The sequence below is a fragment of the Gamsiella multidivaricata genome (assembly GCF_025024155.1).
Source record: "Gamsiella multidivaricata strain RSA 2152 chromosome Unknown BC939scaffold_71, whole genome shotgun sequence".
Taxonomy (NCBI): Eukaryota; Fungi; Mortierellomycota; class Mortierellomycetes; order Mortierellales; family Mortierellaceae; genus Gamsiella; species Gamsiella multidivaricata.
This window is the reverse complement of record NW_026251779.1, coordinates 106,674-122,079: the sequence shown is the minus strand read 5'-3', so window position 1 is coordinate 122,079 and position 15,406 is coordinate 106,674. Positions and strand designations below refer to the sequence as shown.

The 15,406-nt window shown below is 48.0% G+C and overlaps 7 protein-coding genes across 7 annotated transcripts; 4 read left to right on the top strand and 3 right to left on the bottom strand.

Moving 5' to 3' along the window:
• The first annotated feature begins 416 nt into the window (after positions 1-416).
• Positions 417-4,190, top strand: BC939DRAFT_462388 (uncharacterized protein). Its single transcript, XM_051557126.1, has 6 exons — positions 417-878; positions 1,003-1,379; positions 1,474-1,854; positions 1,983-2,263; positions 2,406-2,684; positions 2,847-4,190. Exons 1-6 carry the CDS (start codon positions 743-745, stop codon positions 4,120-4,122), a joined length of 2,730 nt encoding a protein of 909 aa, XP_051408630.1. The 5' UTR covers positions 417-742; the 3' UTR covers positions 4,123-4,190.
• A 557-nt stretch (positions 4,191-4,747) lies between these two features.
• Positions 4,748-6,456, bottom strand: BC939DRAFT_462384 (acyl-CoA N-acyltransferase). Its single transcript, XM_051557125.1, has 3 exons — positions 5,892-6,456; positions 5,594-5,655; positions 4,748-5,344 (listed from the first exon to the last, which is right to left on the bottom strand). Exons 1-3 carry the CDS (start codon positions 6,198-6,200, stop codon positions 4,786-4,788), a joined length of 930 nt encoding a protein of 309 aa, XP_051408629.1. The 5' UTR covers positions 6,201-6,456; the 3' UTR covers positions 4,748-4,785.
• Positions 6,457-7,778: 1,322 nt separating this feature from the next.
• On the top strand, positions 7,779-9,076 carry BC939DRAFT_288254 (uncharacterized protein). Its single transcript, XM_051551271.1, has 3 exons — positions 7,779-8,390; positions 8,507-8,625; positions 8,776-9,076. The coding sequence occupies exons 1-3, from the start codon at positions 7,814-7,816 to the stop codon at positions 8,815-8,817; spliced, it is 738 nt and encodes a 245-aa protein (XP_051408628.1). The 5' UTR covers positions 7,779-7,813; the 3' UTR covers positions 8,818-9,076.
• A 1-nt stretch (position 9,077) lies between these two features.
• On the top strand, positions 9,078-10,894 carry BC939DRAFT_288255 (uncharacterized protein). The gene is made up of 4 exons (XM_051551272.1): positions 9,078-9,120; positions 9,262-9,733; positions 9,881-10,415; positions 10,591-10,894. Exons 2-4 carry the CDS (start codon positions 9,268-9,270, stop codon positions 10,841-10,843), a joined length of 1,254 nt encoding a protein of 417 aa, XP_051408627.1. The 5' UTR covers positions 9,078-9,120; positions 9,262-9,267; the 3' UTR covers positions 10,844-10,894.
• A 41-nt stretch (positions 10,895-10,935) lies between these two features.
• BC939DRAFT_462378 (uncharacterized protein) lies at positions 10,936-11,578 on the bottom strand. The gene is made up of 2 exons (XM_051557124.1): positions 11,366-11,578; positions 10,936-11,255 (listed from the first exon to the last, which is right to left on the bottom strand). The coding sequence occupies exons 1-2, from the start codon at positions 11,571-11,573 to the stop codon at positions 10,945-10,947; spliced, it is 519 nt and encodes a 172-aa protein (XP_051408626.1). The 5' UTR covers positions 11,574-11,578; the 3' UTR covers positions 10,936-10,944.
• BC939DRAFT_462375 (PRP38 family-domain-containing protein) lies at positions 11,579-13,878 on the top strand. Its single transcript, XM_051557123.1, has 7 exons — positions 11,579-11,843; positions 11,941-11,987; positions 12,325-12,336; positions 12,801-12,915; positions 13,031-13,162; positions 13,271-13,429; positions 13,533-13,878. Exons 1-7 carry the CDS (start codon positions 11,740-11,742, stop codon positions 13,771-13,773), a joined length of 810 nt encoding a protein of 269 aa, XP_051408625.1. The 5' UTR covers positions 11,579-11,739; the 3' UTR covers positions 13,774-13,878.
• On the bottom strand, positions 13,879-14,941 carry BC939DRAFT_462373 (uncharacterized protein). The gene is made up of 3 exons (XM_051557122.1): positions 14,334-14,941; positions 14,112-14,212; positions 13,879-14,002 (listed from the first exon to the last, which is right to left on the bottom strand). The coding sequence occupies exons 1-3, from the start codon at positions 14,905-14,907 to the stop codon at positions 13,886-13,888; spliced, it is 792 nt and encodes a 263-aa protein (XP_051408624.1). The 5' UTR covers positions 14,908-14,941; the 3' UTR covers positions 13,879-13,885.
• Between the last annotated feature and the right edge of the window lie 465 nt (positions 14,942-15,406).

Sequence of the window (15,406 nt, the reverse complement as noted above, 5' to 3'; positions counted from 1 at the left end):
CACCACCACTACCGCCCGTAAACTCTCTCTTCTTTCACTCTCTCTCTTACACACACACTCTCTTCTCTACTGCCTCACTAACTTCCATCCCTCCCTCCCAACAGTCTTCTCCATCGCATATACGGGCCACACCATCAGTCAGCCATGAACAGAATGGCTGCAAAGCTGCTGGAGCGGGTCTTTGTCAAGGTCCACATCCGAGCTGCCTGGAACAAGCTCCACAACATGACTGAACATAACGAGCTCTCCTCAGCTCTCGAGTCATTGATCCACCTGACCGCAACCGGTAGGTACATGCACTGCAGCATCCTCTGAAACCCCCTTCCCCCCCCCACGCAGGATGCACAATGATACACCCTTTCAATGCAATGCAATGCTCCCGCCATTTTTATAATCATCACTGTTATTATATCCACCTGCTCCCTATCTCCTTCCAGCCTACAAAACACACGAATCGATTGCTCTCTCCTTCTCCTTCTCCTTCTCAGGAACGCATTCAGCACACACGCCTCTATATCAGGGGCGGGGTACATCAGCTGGTCCTCCTTCTTCCCTTGAATACACACTCTTCGGCGTGGTAAAAATTCGATTCAAGCAACTGATACTGACAAATCATACGTCTGATTTACTGGGCCCCTTTTTTTCGTACTCCATTTTGTCAAAAAATATGACAATTCCATGATGCTATTGCCATGTTTGCTATGCTTATCCAGAATCATCATTCTGCGAACTACTGGGCGTCATGGTCGATATGATCTCAACGGACAGTCTTGGAATCGCAGCGCCGTTCTTATGCCACATCATCGACATGGCCGCATTACCCTCGCAGCAGACCACCAGGCGGTTATCTCAGCAGCTGCTGTCCAAGTGTGATCCAGGCAAGACATCATCGATTACTTCAGTGGCGTTCGCAATTCCGCTGCTTCTTTTCGCGGCCAGGAACTTACCTCTCGCCTTTTGCTCATATACTCTTGTCGCTCGTTTTATCTTGCGCATTTCTAGGTGGATTGGCTCGTTTGCGTTCAAAAAAGAAAAACAAGCCCGCGGCAGCATTGATCTGGAGTGTACTTGCAAACCGTTTGGCTGGAGAGATGAGCTCGACCTTATTCTCGGAGGCTGTATGCGAATGTCTACTCAACAACATCGAACATGACCCAGATATGTCTTGCAAAGTGTTCTCGATCATTGCGCTGGAAAAATTCAGTCTGACAGGACCCTGCAAGGCGCGCATCATGCAGACACCTATACGTAGACTACTGAGGGATGTCGCAAATATGTCTACCAATGGGCTGACAGACCAGAACGAGATCTCGGGAGTGCTACAGGCAAAATTCTGTGCAGAGTGGTCTCTTCGAAACATCTTTCGGGACATGACGGAGGTAAGGGTTCTTGTATTTGGCGTGCCAAGGAAAAAAAAAAATACAGTAAAGGCTCACGAGGCAAGCGCTTTGAACAACAATCGCTTTTCTATAGGACACTAAGGGTATCGCAGGGATGGACCAACGGGGCGATCTGAGCCCAACGATCTCTCAGGCAGTGGACGATCTTGCAGCCAGGATATCTCGGCCCCCCACACCAAAAGACAGCGTCATTAAAGCAGGTTCTTCAACACCGACAATCAACGTGATGCTCAACACACTGGATGCGACCATGCACTGGAAAATCTCTGGGGACGGACTATCGATTCGAAACGACGGCTCTACGTTTGAATCCATTCGCGCGACCAAGAGTATCTCTCAAGGAAAGTGGTTCTATGAGGTGACCCTTGTCACCGCAGGCATTATGCAGCTGGGATGGGCCACCGTCCACTGTCAGTTCTCGCCAGAGGATGGCACAGGTGTCGGCGATGACATTGTAAGTTGCAGCAAGAACCGAGACGTGAACAAACGCTCGGACCTGCTCTGGTATCATTGATAGGGATAGTGAAATAGGGGGAAGATGCTGATATATTCAACCATTGTTTATTTCTTTTCTTTCTCCAGTTCGGATTTGCATACGACGGATGCAGGAATCTAATTTGGTCCGACGGCGAGTCTGAGTCGTACGGTGGATCGGAGGCATGGAGGCCGGGGGACGTGGTTGGGTTCTATCTAGACATTGACAACGCCATCATGGAATGTTTCTTGAATGGCAGGAGTCTTGGAAAGGTGACCCCGTTTGAGATGGACCACTTTGGAGCCCAGGCCGTTTCGGGATACTATCCTGCGCTCTCGTTCACGTCCTTCCAGCAAGCGACCGTCAACTTTGGTGCAACGCCCTTCAGGTATGTTTGATGTTTGGGGATATCAATTTATTTCGGAGGGGTTTGGAAGGGATAACTAGACGACTAGATTTTGGTACTGACTTTTGTGAACTGTGGTTTGTGGTTCATGATTTGCTGTTTTTGTTATGGGTTATATCCTTAGGTACCCACCAGCACTTCCATGGAGGAACTTGAACGATCATGGAGCGATCACACCGGAAATGCGAGCGGCGATTGTGCGGCCAAAGAACGATAGTGTTTATGGGCGGATCCACGTCGACCCTGTCACTGGAATCCGGTTGCCGTCAATGCCAGAGGGCGATACCGAGATTGATTACAGTCTATTGTGTACGATCTGTTGTGACCATACAGCGACGGTGACCCTCCAGCCCTGTGGACATGATGGGCTCTGTGTCGAATGCGCGTATTCCTTGGATATGTGGTAAGTTGTTGGGTTGGTTTTGGAATGTTCTGTTCACGTATTGCTTGGCATTTGCTCCTCCTCCCCCCCCCCCCCCTTTTTTTTTTTTTTTTTTACTGTGTTGCGGTGTACTAAGATGAGATTGTTCTTTCTTTCGCTTCCACTTTCCTCGTTGTGCTATAGCCCGTTGTGCCGATCCCGTATTTTCCAGCGACAAATGTTTCCAAGCAGTGAATCCAAGGACGCAGGCTCGTCCGTGATCAATTGTATTGATGGGCTTGGAATATCGGGTTTGGGATCCAGCGATGAGAGCAGCGTCAACACCTCGGCCCTGGGCCTTTCGGCTTCGAGCACATTGACTTCTACGTGGTCTGCCGAGTACTGTGGCCCCGCACCGCCTGTCGTGAACTTGGGCCGAGCTTCTATGCCCTCATCAAGCAATACGACCACGACTACGACTACGACTGAGGATGTGACTACTGGTGACTCTAATGCTCATTCGGATACAGAGGCGGCGGCCTCTGTGGCAGCGGTGGTAATGGCCGCAACAGCGGCGCCGAACAGCGATCCACTACTGCCCCAACGTCAATCTCAACACCAACAGCATCAACAGCATCAGCCGCGACAGAGTGCCCCTTTTCCTTATACTCGTTCTCCATCGACAGAATCATTGTCTTCACGTCGGAGGTACACACTTGCGGGATCGTTACCGTCACCATCACCGGGACTGGCGGCGAATCGGGTTGCGTTGGAGGATGAGTGTCTTCAGGACCCGTTCTCGCCACCGTCAACGGCGTACTTTGCATTCTTGAATCGGCCACCGAGGATGCAGCGGAGCCAGTTACATCCGATGGATTTGGATGGGGATGTGGATCCGTTGGAAGGGCCCGTACGACAGTTACATTCACGGCATCCGTTGTCGTCGTCGGAGGGGAACGACCAGGCGAACCTGCGGTTCCGGGCGACATCAGGATTGTTGACAGGGAATAATAGGAGTGCGCCATCAGTGCCGTCGGTGGGGTTGGGTTTGGAACTGAATCCGTCTGGACCGGTTACGGATGATCCGATCTTTGCTTCAGCTGCCATGAGGCAGGAGGATTCGCTGGAGTCAGAGTCAGAGTCAGAGGAGGACGTGGTGTTGGTGGAGGAAGGACGGGAGGCGTCGGATAGTGAGGTGATGGAGCAGAGCGCGTTGGATTTCCAGGATGGACACTCGATCCATTCTCGAAGGAACAGTGTGCAGATCACGGCGGGAGCGTCTTTGGCACCGGCGCCTTTGTTTCCTCCGGCTATTCCTTCGTCTTTGACTGGGACGCATACTGGTGTGGGCGGGGCGATGATGCTGCCACCTGGGCTGATGATGTCGTCGGCGATGGCTGGAGGGGGTAGTGGGTCAGGTACGACGATGCGGTTTGGAGGACGACGGGCGTCGATGCCCAGTAATCGATTGGAGATGTAGTTGAAGGGGGAGGGGGGTCCCCCCATGAAACAGCACCACCGCAGAAAAAGAAAAGAAAAGAAAAGAAAAAAAGTTCTCGTTGCCTCATTATTATTTTTATTATTGTTATTATTATTATTTTTTTTGCTATGTTAGCTTTTCTTTCTCTTTCTCTTTCTCTTTTTTTTTTTTTTTTTTTTTTTTTTGTATGTATACACACCTGTAATTTGTAGATTCGCTTAGATCTTTTTTTTTATTCTTTTTCATTTACAATACTCGCAAACAAAGAAAGAAAGAAAGAAAGAAAAGAAAGAAAAAAAAAAAAAGACTCCACTTCAAGATACTTTCATGAACATTATTCCCATCTTACCCCTAACAGAGAAACAAAAAAAGACGATGAAAACTTGGGGCGGTTTATTTGCTGTGATATGAAACCAAAATAGACTAAAAAAAAAAGCAAAGCAAAAAGATAACAAGTTGGGGAGAGTGGAGAGAGAGAGAGAGAGAGAGAGAGAGAGAGAGAGAGAGAGAGAGAGAGAGAAAAAATCGACCCCAGGCCTTTGGGGGTCGAGTATGTGTGTGTGTGTGTGTGTGTGTGTGTATGAGAGAGTGTGTGTATGTATTTTGAGTATCTGAGGAGGGGGGGGGGGGGGGGGCGGAAGAGGAGGGGAGGGGTGTTTGTTTCTACTTGACGTAGATGGATTCCATGGAGGCGCCTAGTGCCTCCAGGGGCACACCATGGCCGTTTATAGATTTGGAGGACGATAATGGCGATGCTGATGCTGACACGGATGCGGATGCGGATGCGGATGCTGGCGCGGGTGCTGACGCGGGTCCTTTGCTGCCGTGACTGGTGGTGCTGTTGAAGCTGTTGGAGCTGGAGCTGGAGCTGGTGGTGATGGCTACGAGTGTGTTTTCGAGGAGACTGCAGTCCACGTTTGTTGTGTTGCAGATGGGTTCTGAAGCAGGCATGGCCATGTATTGCTTTGGTGTGTTGGAGATACTGGTGGTGGTGGTGGCGGTAGTAGTGGTGGCGTTGGATGTTGTGGAGAGTGAGAAGGCCTGGATCACTTCCTGTGAGGGTTGTGGCTGTGGCTGCTGCTGGTTGAAGTAGAGGGACATGTGGAGGTCCTTGCGGTGGAAGCCCGACTTCTCGTAGAAGGCTTCATTGGATTCGGAGCAGGTGAGGAGTAGTTTGTAGCAGCCGACGGTCGCACCGATGTGTCGCAGCTGGTCGATCAGTCTATGGGGGAAGGGGGAAAGCCAGAGACAAAGAGACAAAAGAACAAGAAAAGAAATATATAGATAGGGTCAGGAACGGAGTGGTCTGCTTACGATAATAAGAATAAGAATGGATATGGCAGCGCAGTGTATGTGTGTGGCATAGCGATTATGGGAAAGCTAATTTTTTTGCTTTTTGGGCAAAGCAGGTCGAGTGTGTGCTTTTTTTTTTGTTTGTTCCTTGTAGGACAAAAAAAAAAAGACGTTATACCTGATGCCAAACTTCTTTCCGCGCTGGGAATCGTGTACGACAATGTCCTCGATATGTCCAGCCTAACATGTTTCGAAAGGGAACCGAATAGGTAATGGTCAGTGACGGATTCAAGCGCCCTCCTCTCGTTCGGTATTACTCATGAAAACCAACCAACCCCCCACCTCCCTTAAGGATGTACTCATCCCATCTCCTTCCTTCCCTCCTCCATCTTTGGTCTCGTTTCGTTTCGTTTCGTTTTTTTTTTTTTTTTTTTTTTTTTTTGTTTCTTCTGCCTGATGGTGTTTTTCTCTCTTACCTTTGCACATCCTCTCAAGAACTTTTGTTCGACGATCAAGGTTCCTGTGGCAACAATCCGACTCTTTGCAAGCTCTTCGATCACGACCACATGATACACAGTCCGGCAACGGAGCATGGCCTCGAAGGCCTCACAGAAGGACTGTTCAGAGACCTTGCCGACGACGGTCAGGCCTGCCAGACAGTCATAGTAGCCTTTGGCGTAATCTGTGATCTCGAGTGGGCGCATCAGGTAGCCCTCGGGGAGCTGGGCCTGAACCTCGGGGGAGATGAGGGAGGAACTGAAAAGGGCTTGTGGTCTGGGGCTCATTATTTGTTCTGGGATGTGTGGGGTGTGTGTGTGTGCTTGTGGTGGGAGAGTGGGATGTATGAGTTTGCGTGGAGCCTTTGTGAGAAAGAAAGAGATAGAGAGTGAATGAGTAACTAGGAGATAGCGGCAAGAATGGCAATGGTAATAGCGGTGAAGAAAAGAATGAAGAAAGGTGTGAAGAAAAAAAAAGAGGTGTTTTAAAAGGCTATCGTTATTATGGTGACATACTTCACTCTACATGTAATATGACCTCGACGTCGATTCTATATTTATCGCGCTTTCGTCAATTGAGGATCTGACCGACTTGAGGATCTGAAATGGACAAGACAAGACAGGGCAAGACCCGCTTCGAGGACGGAAACACACACACGCACACACACACACACACACAGCCCATCTTTTCTTTTCTTTGCTTTACTTGTGTGGGCCACATACGAAACACGCTCAGTAGATTGGATTGGACCATCCCAGAATGCACCGGTGTGGACTGCGATCAGGACGAAACTTGTCCTCTCTCTCTCTCTCTCTCTCTCTCTCTCTCTCTCGCGCGCGCGCGCGTTGACGCTCCTTTCCCTCTTTCTTCCCTCTACCTCTTTTTTCTTTCTTTTGTACGCTCCTAGTTCGCTCTCTCTATTACTGTCCTGTGATGATCTTGGGTCGCGTTCAACTGCATGTCCAGATTAAATATATGTTTGTATTTCTCTCCGTCTTTGATCTCCTTCGACCCATGAAGAACTACTGGGTACTCGTTGAGCTGGTCGGCGGACAGAATCAAGGCATTGAACATACATACGCCATTGTCTCGTCTCAACGGAGATATAGCCACTTTATCATGTTACCCAATCATGGGCTTGGGTTGCATTGTTCGACGGATAAAAAAAGGATTTTTTTTCCAGCATGATTGAGTGAGCGATCAGAGTCCTTAGCCGTTTCTCCTCCTCTCCTTCCTCGCCCCTTGCTGCGTCAGTTAATATCTCCTGGGACGACATGCTTTCGCACGAGTGAAAAGTCAGAGACCGATGAGTGCAAAAGAGAAAGAGAGCACTAAGGAAGTAGGGGTGTGCAGGGAATAACAAATAGAATAGGCTAAACACATGGGCAACAGATCCACCTATTTTTTTTTTCATAACACAGAACCTTATTCAAGCAATTTGCGTGCCTGAGTCCGTGGGCAGGATTCGTGCAGCGAAACCCTTGTAATCCGATGGAACACACACATACATCAAACTCAATTGCGAGTCTGCCCTCCTTATTCTCATTGGACGGTATTTTGTATACAAACCTCATTCCTCCTCCTCCTCCCCCGCCTGTGATTCCAAGCATCGATCCCATGGACCAGAACCATCCCTCCATCTCGAAGCAGACGCGATTCGTCAACTGGCTGACAGAGAACAATGCCCGCTTTCCGAAATTAGAATTCCGTGATGGTAAAATAAAAAAAGAAATCTTCTCCCCCGCCTTCTTTTTTTTTGGGATCTATGGAGTTTTGTCCGCACTTGGCTCTTTTTTTTTTTTTTTTTTTTTTTTTTTTGTGGAGAAACCAAAAAAGACAGACCAGAGCCCTCCCTCTTGGACCATATCCATCATGGGACACACATACATGTACTAAAGAAATGAGGAGAATGACCTCACATTCGTTCAATTACGCTCTAAAAAAAATAATAAAAATAAAACCACCCCAATGTATCCTAGACGTCCAAGGCTGTGGAAGTGTCTACTGCTCCGAGGACATTGCCGAGGACGAGGTCTTTCTCTCGGTCCCATCCTCACCTCTCGTGCTCACGGAGGCCATCGCCCGTGACAGCCTGCCTCCCTCGGCCCATGCACTCGACGGCCGCACAGTCTTCATCCTCTTCTTGATCCAGCAGTCGCTCCTCAAAGAGAAATCGTTCTATCATCCGTACCTGGATATGATTCCGGAACGCATCTATACGGCCCTGGATTTTGATGAGCGCGACATGGAGCAATTGAGGGGAACGAATGCATTCCTGGTGGTTCAGGAGCGAAAGTCGGACTTGAGACAGAAGTATGAGAAGACTATGGGGATTGTTGGAGAGGACTTGAGGAAGGAACAGGGATACACGTGGGAGAGGTTCTTGTGGGCAGAGACCGTGCTCTCGTCGAGGGCTTTCCCGGCAACCTTGTTTGGAGGCGGAGCTGAAGGCGAGATTGTGTTGATTCCACTTGGAGGTAAGAATAACTATGTGCTTTGCAGGGATGATATAAAGGTAGGATTTGTCAAAATATAGGAAAAAGAGGATCTCACTGGTTGGTTTTGTCCTTTCATGTCTGGTTGCTGTGAGTAGACATGTTGAACCACAAAGGCCGACAAAAGCTGACGTGGATGAAGACGCCCCAAGGATTGGAAATGTCTGGCAGTGCCGTCAGTAAAGGAAACCAAGTCTTTAACAACTATGGTCCCAAGGTCAGTTTTTTTTTTTTTTTTTTTTACAGATGTCTTTGGTCATTTCTATTTTCTTTTTTGTACGTTCCAGCAAAAACGATCCGCCCCAAATCTCAAATTCGCGTGCTAATATGGGAAAGTGTATCATTGACCTTCTTTTTTCTCATACAGTCCAATGAAGAATGTAGGCATATCTCTTGTTCGATGCCCTGATACTGCACATTCATACTGTTCTGTTCTACATGACATGTATATTTTCGACCGCAACAAGAGACAATGAACGAAAATCTTCAGGATGGACTGGACATAAACTCGACGCTTTTTTTTTTCTTTTTCTTGTGTGAAAAAAAGTCTTGAATGGAGCACTGCGCATTCTTGCAGGAGGCAGCACGCGCGCTCTTAATGCTTTCTGATATCTCGTAGGAAAAACAACAACAACAACAACATTTGTTCACTCTTTTACGAATATGATTTTGACATTCTTTAGTACTCGTCGGCTACGGATTCTGCATAGAGGTAAGCACCACTCTCGATGGTTTACAAAAAGCTGTTCTCGTCGTCATATAAAAGTGCTGGTGAATATGCATATGTTTAACAATACCGTTTTTTGTTTTTTCGTCTCTCTCTTTTTTTTTTTTTTTTTTTTTTTTTACTTAGAATAATATGGATGATCTAGTGATGTTAAAGACGAACTTCTCGCGGGACCCGGAGCAGGAGCGCAAGACCGAGATCCTCAAGCATGTCGGGATCACAACACAGACGGTCCACTATCTTCGACACGACTCTATCCCCACCCCATTGCTCGTCACTATGCGCGTCATGGCCATGAATCCTATGGAAATCGACCATTGTTTCCAGCTTATCCAACAACAAGAACAGCAACACCAGGTGGAAGAGCAGGAAATGGAGCAAGAGGAGGAGCTGGAGAACAGGCTGGAGCAGACAGAAAGGGCTATCGCCATGGCTCTGAAGCAGGAACTCGAGTTTTTAGGTCTCCGTAATGAGTTTGCGATGTTGGATCTGTTGGATATGTTGTTGGGCGTGAAGTTGCAGGGGATTCTGGAGTGGGATGACAAATTGGATAAGCCTCAGAATCAGGCCCAGGAGTTTGCAAGGATCTATCGTCAAGGTACTCCATGGACATCCCAGTGAACAATCGGGATATGTCTATTCATATATGTCTCTCTCAGGTTCTGATGGTTAAAAAAAGAAAAAAAGAAAAAAGAAAGAAAAAAAAGTACTGACAGAAGTCTGCCTCTTTTCTACGTCGATATAGGCCAATCGCAAGTCCTGCAGGCGTGTGAGGACATCTGCCGGGGAATGTTCTCGGTACTCCTGCATGAATCCAGCTCTGCAACCCTCTCCTTGGCACAGGCGGTCTTTCTCGACACCTCAGGTGAGCGCGAGCAACAGCTTGAGCAGACTGCCCAGAACAGGGTCCTTTCAGGTCTTGAGCGTAGAATCGAATCCCCCGAGACATATGATACGCCATATTTCAAGGCCAAGGCACAGGAGGAAATCAGGACCATGTCAGAACTGAAACGCGATGCGGTGCAGCAGGTGCTTCTGACAGCCAGAGGTGTCATGATGGAGCACAGGGATGGTGTGTTTGGCGAGGCCCTGGGCTCTGCATTCCCTGAGCACGGCTGGGGGGATGAGACCTGGGTAGAGGAAGACCAGGACGAGGAAGAGGAGATGGCGATCCAGATGGAACAGGATGCGATCTTGACATGCTTCCTTGTCTTTGAGAACCAGCGACCGGTTCGGTTCTGCAATTATATCACTGCGGCCAAAAAAATGGATTACTCCAGGTATGAAGATAAAAAAGGTGTCTTGCGCAAGCGGTCGCTTTTATTTGAGAGAAAATCAACCTTTTTTTTTTTTTTTTTTTTTTTTTTTGGATACTGTGGTATTCAATGGCTGACAGTGTTTTTGCTTCGTTTTTTTTTTTACTTTTTGTGTGATATGGCCGTCCCGGGTTACAAGTCTGCTAGAGGAGGATATGAAGGAGGATGTGGAGGATCTGCGCCAATCACTTCAGGAGCCATTGGAGGCAGTCAATCCGGAGGCGTTTAATTTCAGCAAGACGTTTACGAGAAAGGCCTTTGTCTGGGCAACAGGCATCTTGGAGGCATTGTCGCTGAGTCTTCATATTGATGGTGAAGTCGTTACTGGCGTCCTTGCACCACGGGATGTCACAGCGATGGAAAGTGGTCGAACCAAACGAAAACATGAATAGCACCATTCGACTTTGCAGTAACCACACTATTCTAACCACAGAATGTAATGCGATGAAGTTACTGGTGTAATATCGCCTTGGAAAAATAATAAATAGCTTATTTATTGAAAGGCCTTATGCTCAGGCGTGTATGATGAAGCGACGGATGGTGCAACGGAGTTGGGAGGCGCTCTTAGCGAAGAGATTTTCCGTGCTTCTGTGGGCAAGTCAAGCGAATCCTCAGCGTCCGATGTTGATGAATTGGATGTGGGCGCAGCGTCGTCGTAGTCGATGTCATCGTCTTCCTGGTTCAGGTCCAGGTCCAAGTCCAGCTCCAGCTCCAGGGAGTTAGCTTCGGTGTTGGCGTATGGGTTAGGTTGAGACTGGGCCTTGAGCAGTGACATGATGCTTTCCCTCAGCTTATCGGCGCGTCCTACAGATATTTATTGAGGAAGAAAGGATGTCAGAAAGAGCTCTCAAAGGTAGTTTTTGACCATTTAGTTTCTTTTTGCGCCCCCAGGTCCTGTTATTTTTAGTCTTTACCGTCCATGACGTCGAGAGCGAGGTTGGCGGAATCGATGTCCTTCAGGATGGTGGAGATGTCCTTGACATCAAAGTCGCCGGCGTCCTCAAAGTCAGGGTCGGTCATGGTGGTTTGAAATGCAAAAGGGAAGGGGGGCGAGCAAAAGAGAAAGAAAGAAAGGGTTGTCAGGCAGCTTGAAAAGGCCAAGGCTCCCTGCCGACTGGACATCACGGGACATTGCCGCCAATAATGTGGGTTCGTTTCTGTCTGGGGCTGATCAGCATGTTCAGCATCCATCCCACTTCTCCTTCTCAGCCCATCAGCACCATCGAATCGAATCACAAAGAACAAATAGAAAAGGAACAACGGAAGCAAGCAAGCAGGATACACAACCATGAGTAGCAACCAGTTGGCAACCCATGGCAACCAGAGGACCATGAACCTCAATTCGATCATCTTTCAGAACATCGTGGAATCGCCCTACCTCAAGACACTCGGGTATGGACATATCACGTCCTTGTTCAACTGCAGTGGTCATTTTGTTCCACGATATCCATATCAAATACTGATATCAGTTCATAAATGAATCTAATAGCGAATTGTCGAACTTTCAAGAGATCGTGAACGAGGCACAACGAAACGGTAAGTTCCTGCGTTGCCCCTGCCAATGTTTTTTTTCAATGGCTCCATGCCCAAAGAAAAAAAAAAAGTGCGATATGATTGCTGTGCTGCTTCTGCTTCCACCCCTCCTCGTCTCTAGTCTCGATGGATATTTCGCAGGAGGGACGAAAGATCGGGCGGACGCATCCTGGCTGTACAATCTTGCTTGTTTCATTTTAAGCTGGAGATGTCTTATCTTTCTCTCTCTCTCTCTCTCTCTCTCTCTCTCTCTCCCTCTCCCTCTCCCTCTCCCTCTCTCTTTTTTTTTTCTTTTTCCTTTACTGATGCTAATATGACATTGCTCATTTATATGATTTAGTGAAATCCATGGGTAAGCAACGGACTTGATTCAAGAAAAGACGGGAACGACAAAAGACAGCTTTTCTCGAACACAGGAACTCCAAAAGAAAATATTGGGCGCACACGGATATCAACGGAAAGGAAAGAATGCGACCAATGCGATATGTCTCTAGCCACAGCTCCCATCTCAGCAACAGCGACAGCAAAGAGATAAAAAAACCGACACAGGAGCTGATGGTGTTTGCGACGACAGATACTCAGTAATGTTCACAAACCCTTTTGTTTCCACACTATTTTTTTTTTTCTTTTGCCCATGTTGCACTGCTTGGACAGGTCCTTGCGGCTTAATGATTGATCGCGAAAACATTAACGTTAATAACAAGTGATTTTTGTAATACCATTTTCCAGATTCTTATTAACTTTTTTTCTCTCACCTCGTTTCGACTCTTATTTGTTTCTGTCGCGACAAAAAAAATAAAAAAAATAAAAAAATAGAGCCGTATCTGAAAGGAAGCACTCCGTCAACCGCTTGGGTGGTCATGTACAAGTTCTGGACGTTGCCTCTGACGGTCCGACAGCTTGAAAACTTGATTGACCATCCTCACTCGGTGTAAGGATACAGTTTTTTCCACGTTAAATCAAGGAAAAGTATTTGGACCGCATTTATGACAGCAAAGAGTCATGGAACTCACATTATTCCTGTTTCGTTCTGCGATGGCTTTTAGATACCTGAGAGGCATTGGGTTCCTGTACTTGAGATTCGTCTGCAAGCCAGATCAGCTGTGGGACTGGCTCGGAGCGTACCTCGAAGACGATCAGGAGATTATGCTCCAGAGCGGCGTCAAGCCCGTTTATTCGTAAGTCGGGACCCCCTGGTATCAGTTGAGTTGCTTGCTGCATGGATTGAAGAATCCCAAATATTAATCCTGCTTCCTTTTTCCCTCTTAATCTATATGTGTCTGCAGAACCATTGGTAAGATGTGCTACATGCTGCTGCACGACCAAAAGTTCCTAGGTCAAATCCTGCCAAGAATCCCTGTCCTAGTAATGCGGGATCTAGAAGTAAAGCTGGAACCGTATGCCGATGCTGGACGCGCTAAAACTGGCCAGCGCGACCACCTCAAGTAGGTGCACAATTGCATAATGTGACAAACATGAACGTCCCAGCCTTGGCTTTAAGTCCTACTTGTTCCACGGGTGCTAACCGTTGATGTGATCTGTCAATAGAAAAGAAAGGCCCGATCGAGACCGTGGATCAGGCAGAGGTAGGGATCGCGAGAGGGATGATAACTATCGTGGTCCCAGATACGATCGCGATCGATCAAGATCAAGAGAACGAAGCAGGGATCGAGGCGGTCGTGGTCGGCGCAGCTACAGCAAAAGTCGCAGTCGCAGCCGTGATCGCTACCGCGACCGCCGTGATGATTACCGTCGTCGCAGTCGCAGTCGAAGCCCAGCCAGACGTTGAAGTTGAGCAAGTGGACCAACTTCAATGAGTTACCATCCTGGTAGAGATTTACCTTTGTGACCTCCAACGTTTGTTTCGTGCATCGTATTAAATTTCTGATGGTGTTTTTTTATTAATGATGATTGCTGTTGTGGATGGTTTGAACTGTTGATGGCTCGAGTGGTAAGAGGGCAGCAGCGACCTCGCGACCTTCTTCTGCAAGCATGTTATATGTTGCTGCTGCGTTGGCCTAAGCGCGTCAATGTCAGATCAGATCAAAATTGAATATTCAGAATGTCAGTAAGGACGAAAAATCCATAGAAGAATCATTCATGAGAGTTTTGGTTATAGCTACTTACGGTGCTCATCATATCGACCTGCAGACCTAATCTGCGGATGACGGATCGGACAGCAGGACTCAATGGTGCAAAAGACTTTCCGGTACCGATAATTAAGATCTCTGATGGTTGAAAATGAAAATGCGAATGCAAAAAAAGCATCAGTTACGGTCCTCTTCTTTTGCCCTGACAAGTCCAGGGACAATTTCTCAACTAAATGGTTGATCCATGCTTCTTGATTACCTGGGCGTGGGTTCATGAGCTCAAAGACCTTGAAGATCTCTTTTGCTGTGTCTTCGTCCATGGTCTCAAATACAGAGCGTGTGGGCAGAGTGGTGGCTCCAGTTCCTGATGCTCCTGATGCTGATTTTAATGCGTCTGTGTTCTTATTCAGTGCCTTTCTCACCGCTCCGGAGTCTCTGAAGATATCCCAGAGAAAGACCTGCCCACCGATACAGAGGACAGGGCCTTGGAGGGTGATGGCCTCCGTAGTGACAAAGCCATGTTTGGTGCAAACACTGATGGATACGGTTCGGGATTCTTTGTCGTTGAACATATTCATGAACCCAGATATGGCGCTGTCGGCATCGTCGTTCGTGCCAGCGAGAGGGACATTCCTCTGGCGGAGGCCTTGTACGGCTTCACGCTGGGATGGTGGCTGTTGGAGGTTATGTTGTGAAGGGGAGCAAAAGGAGGTGTGCAAGTGGCGGGAAAGGAGTGGTGAAGCGAGTCTACCGGGGGAGAAGGATGAAGGAATGGCGGTGGCGAGTGTCGAGAGCCGTGGGAGGGCTGTCCTCCGAAGAGTTGATGCGAGCATGGTAGTGAAGATGTGGAGGTGAAGAGGTGTGAATCAAAAACTTATTGATGTGTGGGTTCGGAGCAGTCGCGAGCTGCTTTTTGATCTGCATGCTGATCTAATATGGATTTCCTGTAAATCCGGACACTGGGAGCAGATCGGGTGTCACATGTTCTTTCCCATCGGTACCATCGAGCATCGATAAGGGCAACACGACCAAATGCATATGGGGGAGGGGGGACGAGGCCAGCCAACTCCTCCCTCGCTTTGATCACTCTCACTCGACCACTCGACCAAGTTCGTCCGCACCATTGAACAAGACTCCTCTCCCTTCACATCTCCACATCTCCACACCTCCACACCTCCATCGCCTCCATCGCCGTTTCTTTTTCTTTCTTTTCTTTTCTGTTCTTTTTCTGTTTACTGTCAACAACGCAGCAAGGAGGGTTGTATTCTTCTTTCGGCCAAGGTCTCGGACAAGTGCTTCGCTCCATCAGCCTCGCTTTTTTGCATTTGACCG

Excerpts from the sequence above, each read along its gene's own strand:
- BC939DRAFT_462388 (XM_051557126.1), top strand. The coding sequence starts at position 743 with ATGGTCGATATGATCTCAACGGACAGTCTTGGAATCGCAGCGCCGTTC. Across the intron at positions 1,855-1,982 it reads CAGGTGTCGGCGATGACATT|TTCGGATTTGCATACGACGG; the intron begins GTAAGTTGCAGC and ends TTCTTTCTCCAG. Across the intron at positions 2,264-2,405 it reads TTTGGTGCAACGCCCTTCAG|GTACCCACCAGCACTTCCAT; the intron begins GTATGTTTGATG and ends TTATATCCTTAG.
- BC939DRAFT_462373 (XM_051557122.1), bottom strand. The coding sequence starts at position 14,907 with ATGCTCGCATCAACTCTTCGGAGGACAGCCCTCCCACGGCTCTCGACA. Across the intron at positions 14,213-14,333 it reads GCTCATGAACCCACGCCCAG|AGATCTTAATTATCGGTACC; the intron begins GTAATCAAGAAG and ends TTCAACCATCAG. Across the intron at positions 14,003-14,111 it reads AGGTCGATATGATGAGCACC|GCCAACGCAGCAGCAACATA; the intron begins GTAAGTAGCTAT and ends TGACGCGCTTAG.
- BC939DRAFT_462378 (XM_051557124.1), bottom strand. The coding sequence starts at position 11,573 with ATGTCCAGTCGGCAGGGAGCCTTGGCCTTTTCAAGCTGCCTGACAACC. Across the intron at positions 11,256-11,365 it reads CGCTCTCGACGTCATGGACG|GACGCGCCGATAAGCTGAGG; the intron begins GTAAAGACTAAA and ends AAATATCTGTAG.
- BC939DRAFT_288255 (XM_051551272.1), top strand. The coding sequence starts at position 9,268 with ATGGATGATCTAGTGATGTTAAAGACGAACTTCTCGCGGGACCCGGAG. Across the intron at positions 9,734-9,880 it reads TGCAAGGATCTATCGTCAAG|GCCAATCGCAAGTCCTGCAG; the intron begins GTACTCCATGGA and ends ACGTCGATATAG. Across the intron at positions 10,416-10,590 it reads AAAAAAATGGATTACTCCAG|TCTGCTAGAGGAGGATATGA; the intron begins GTATGAAGATAA and ends CCGGGTTACAAG.
- BC939DRAFT_288254 (XM_051551271.1), top strand. The coding sequence starts at position 7,814 with ATGAGGAGAATGACCTCACATTCGTTCAATTACGCTCTAAAAAAAATA. Across the intron at positions 8,391-8,506 it reads TGTGTTGATTCCACTTGGAG|ACATGTTGAACCACAAAGGC; the intron begins GTAAGAATAACT and ends TGCTGTGAGTAG. Across the intron at positions 8,626-8,775 it reads TTAACAACTATGGTCCCAAG|TCCAATGAAGAATGTAGGCA; the intron begins GTCAGTTTTTTT and ends TTTCTCATACAG.
- BC939DRAFT_462375 (XM_051557123.1), top strand. The coding sequence starts at position 11,740 with ATGAGTAGCAACCAGTTGGCAACCCATGGCAACCAGAGGACCATGAAC. Across the intron at positions 11,844-11,940 it reads CCCTACCTCAAGACACTCGG|CGAATTGTCGAACTTTCAAG; the intron begins GTATGGACATAT and ends TGAATCTAATAG. Across the intron at positions 13,163-13,270 it reads GGCGTCAAGCCCGTTTATTC|AACCATTGGTAAGATGTGCT; the intron begins GTAAGTCGGGAC and ends ATGTGTCTGCAG.
- BC939DRAFT_462384 (XM_051557125.1), bottom strand. The coding sequence starts at position 6,200 with ATGAGCCCCAGACCACAAGCCCTTTTCAGTTCCTCCCTCATCTCCCCC. Across the intron at positions 5,656-5,891 it reads TCTTGAGAGGATGTGCAAAG|GCTGGACATATCGAGGACAT; the intron begins GTAAGAGAGAAA and ends GAAACATGTTAG. Across the intron at positions 5,345-5,593 it reads GGAAAGAAGTTTGGCATCAG|ACTGATCGACCAGCTGCGAC; the intron begins GTATAACGTCTT and ends CTTCCCCCATAG.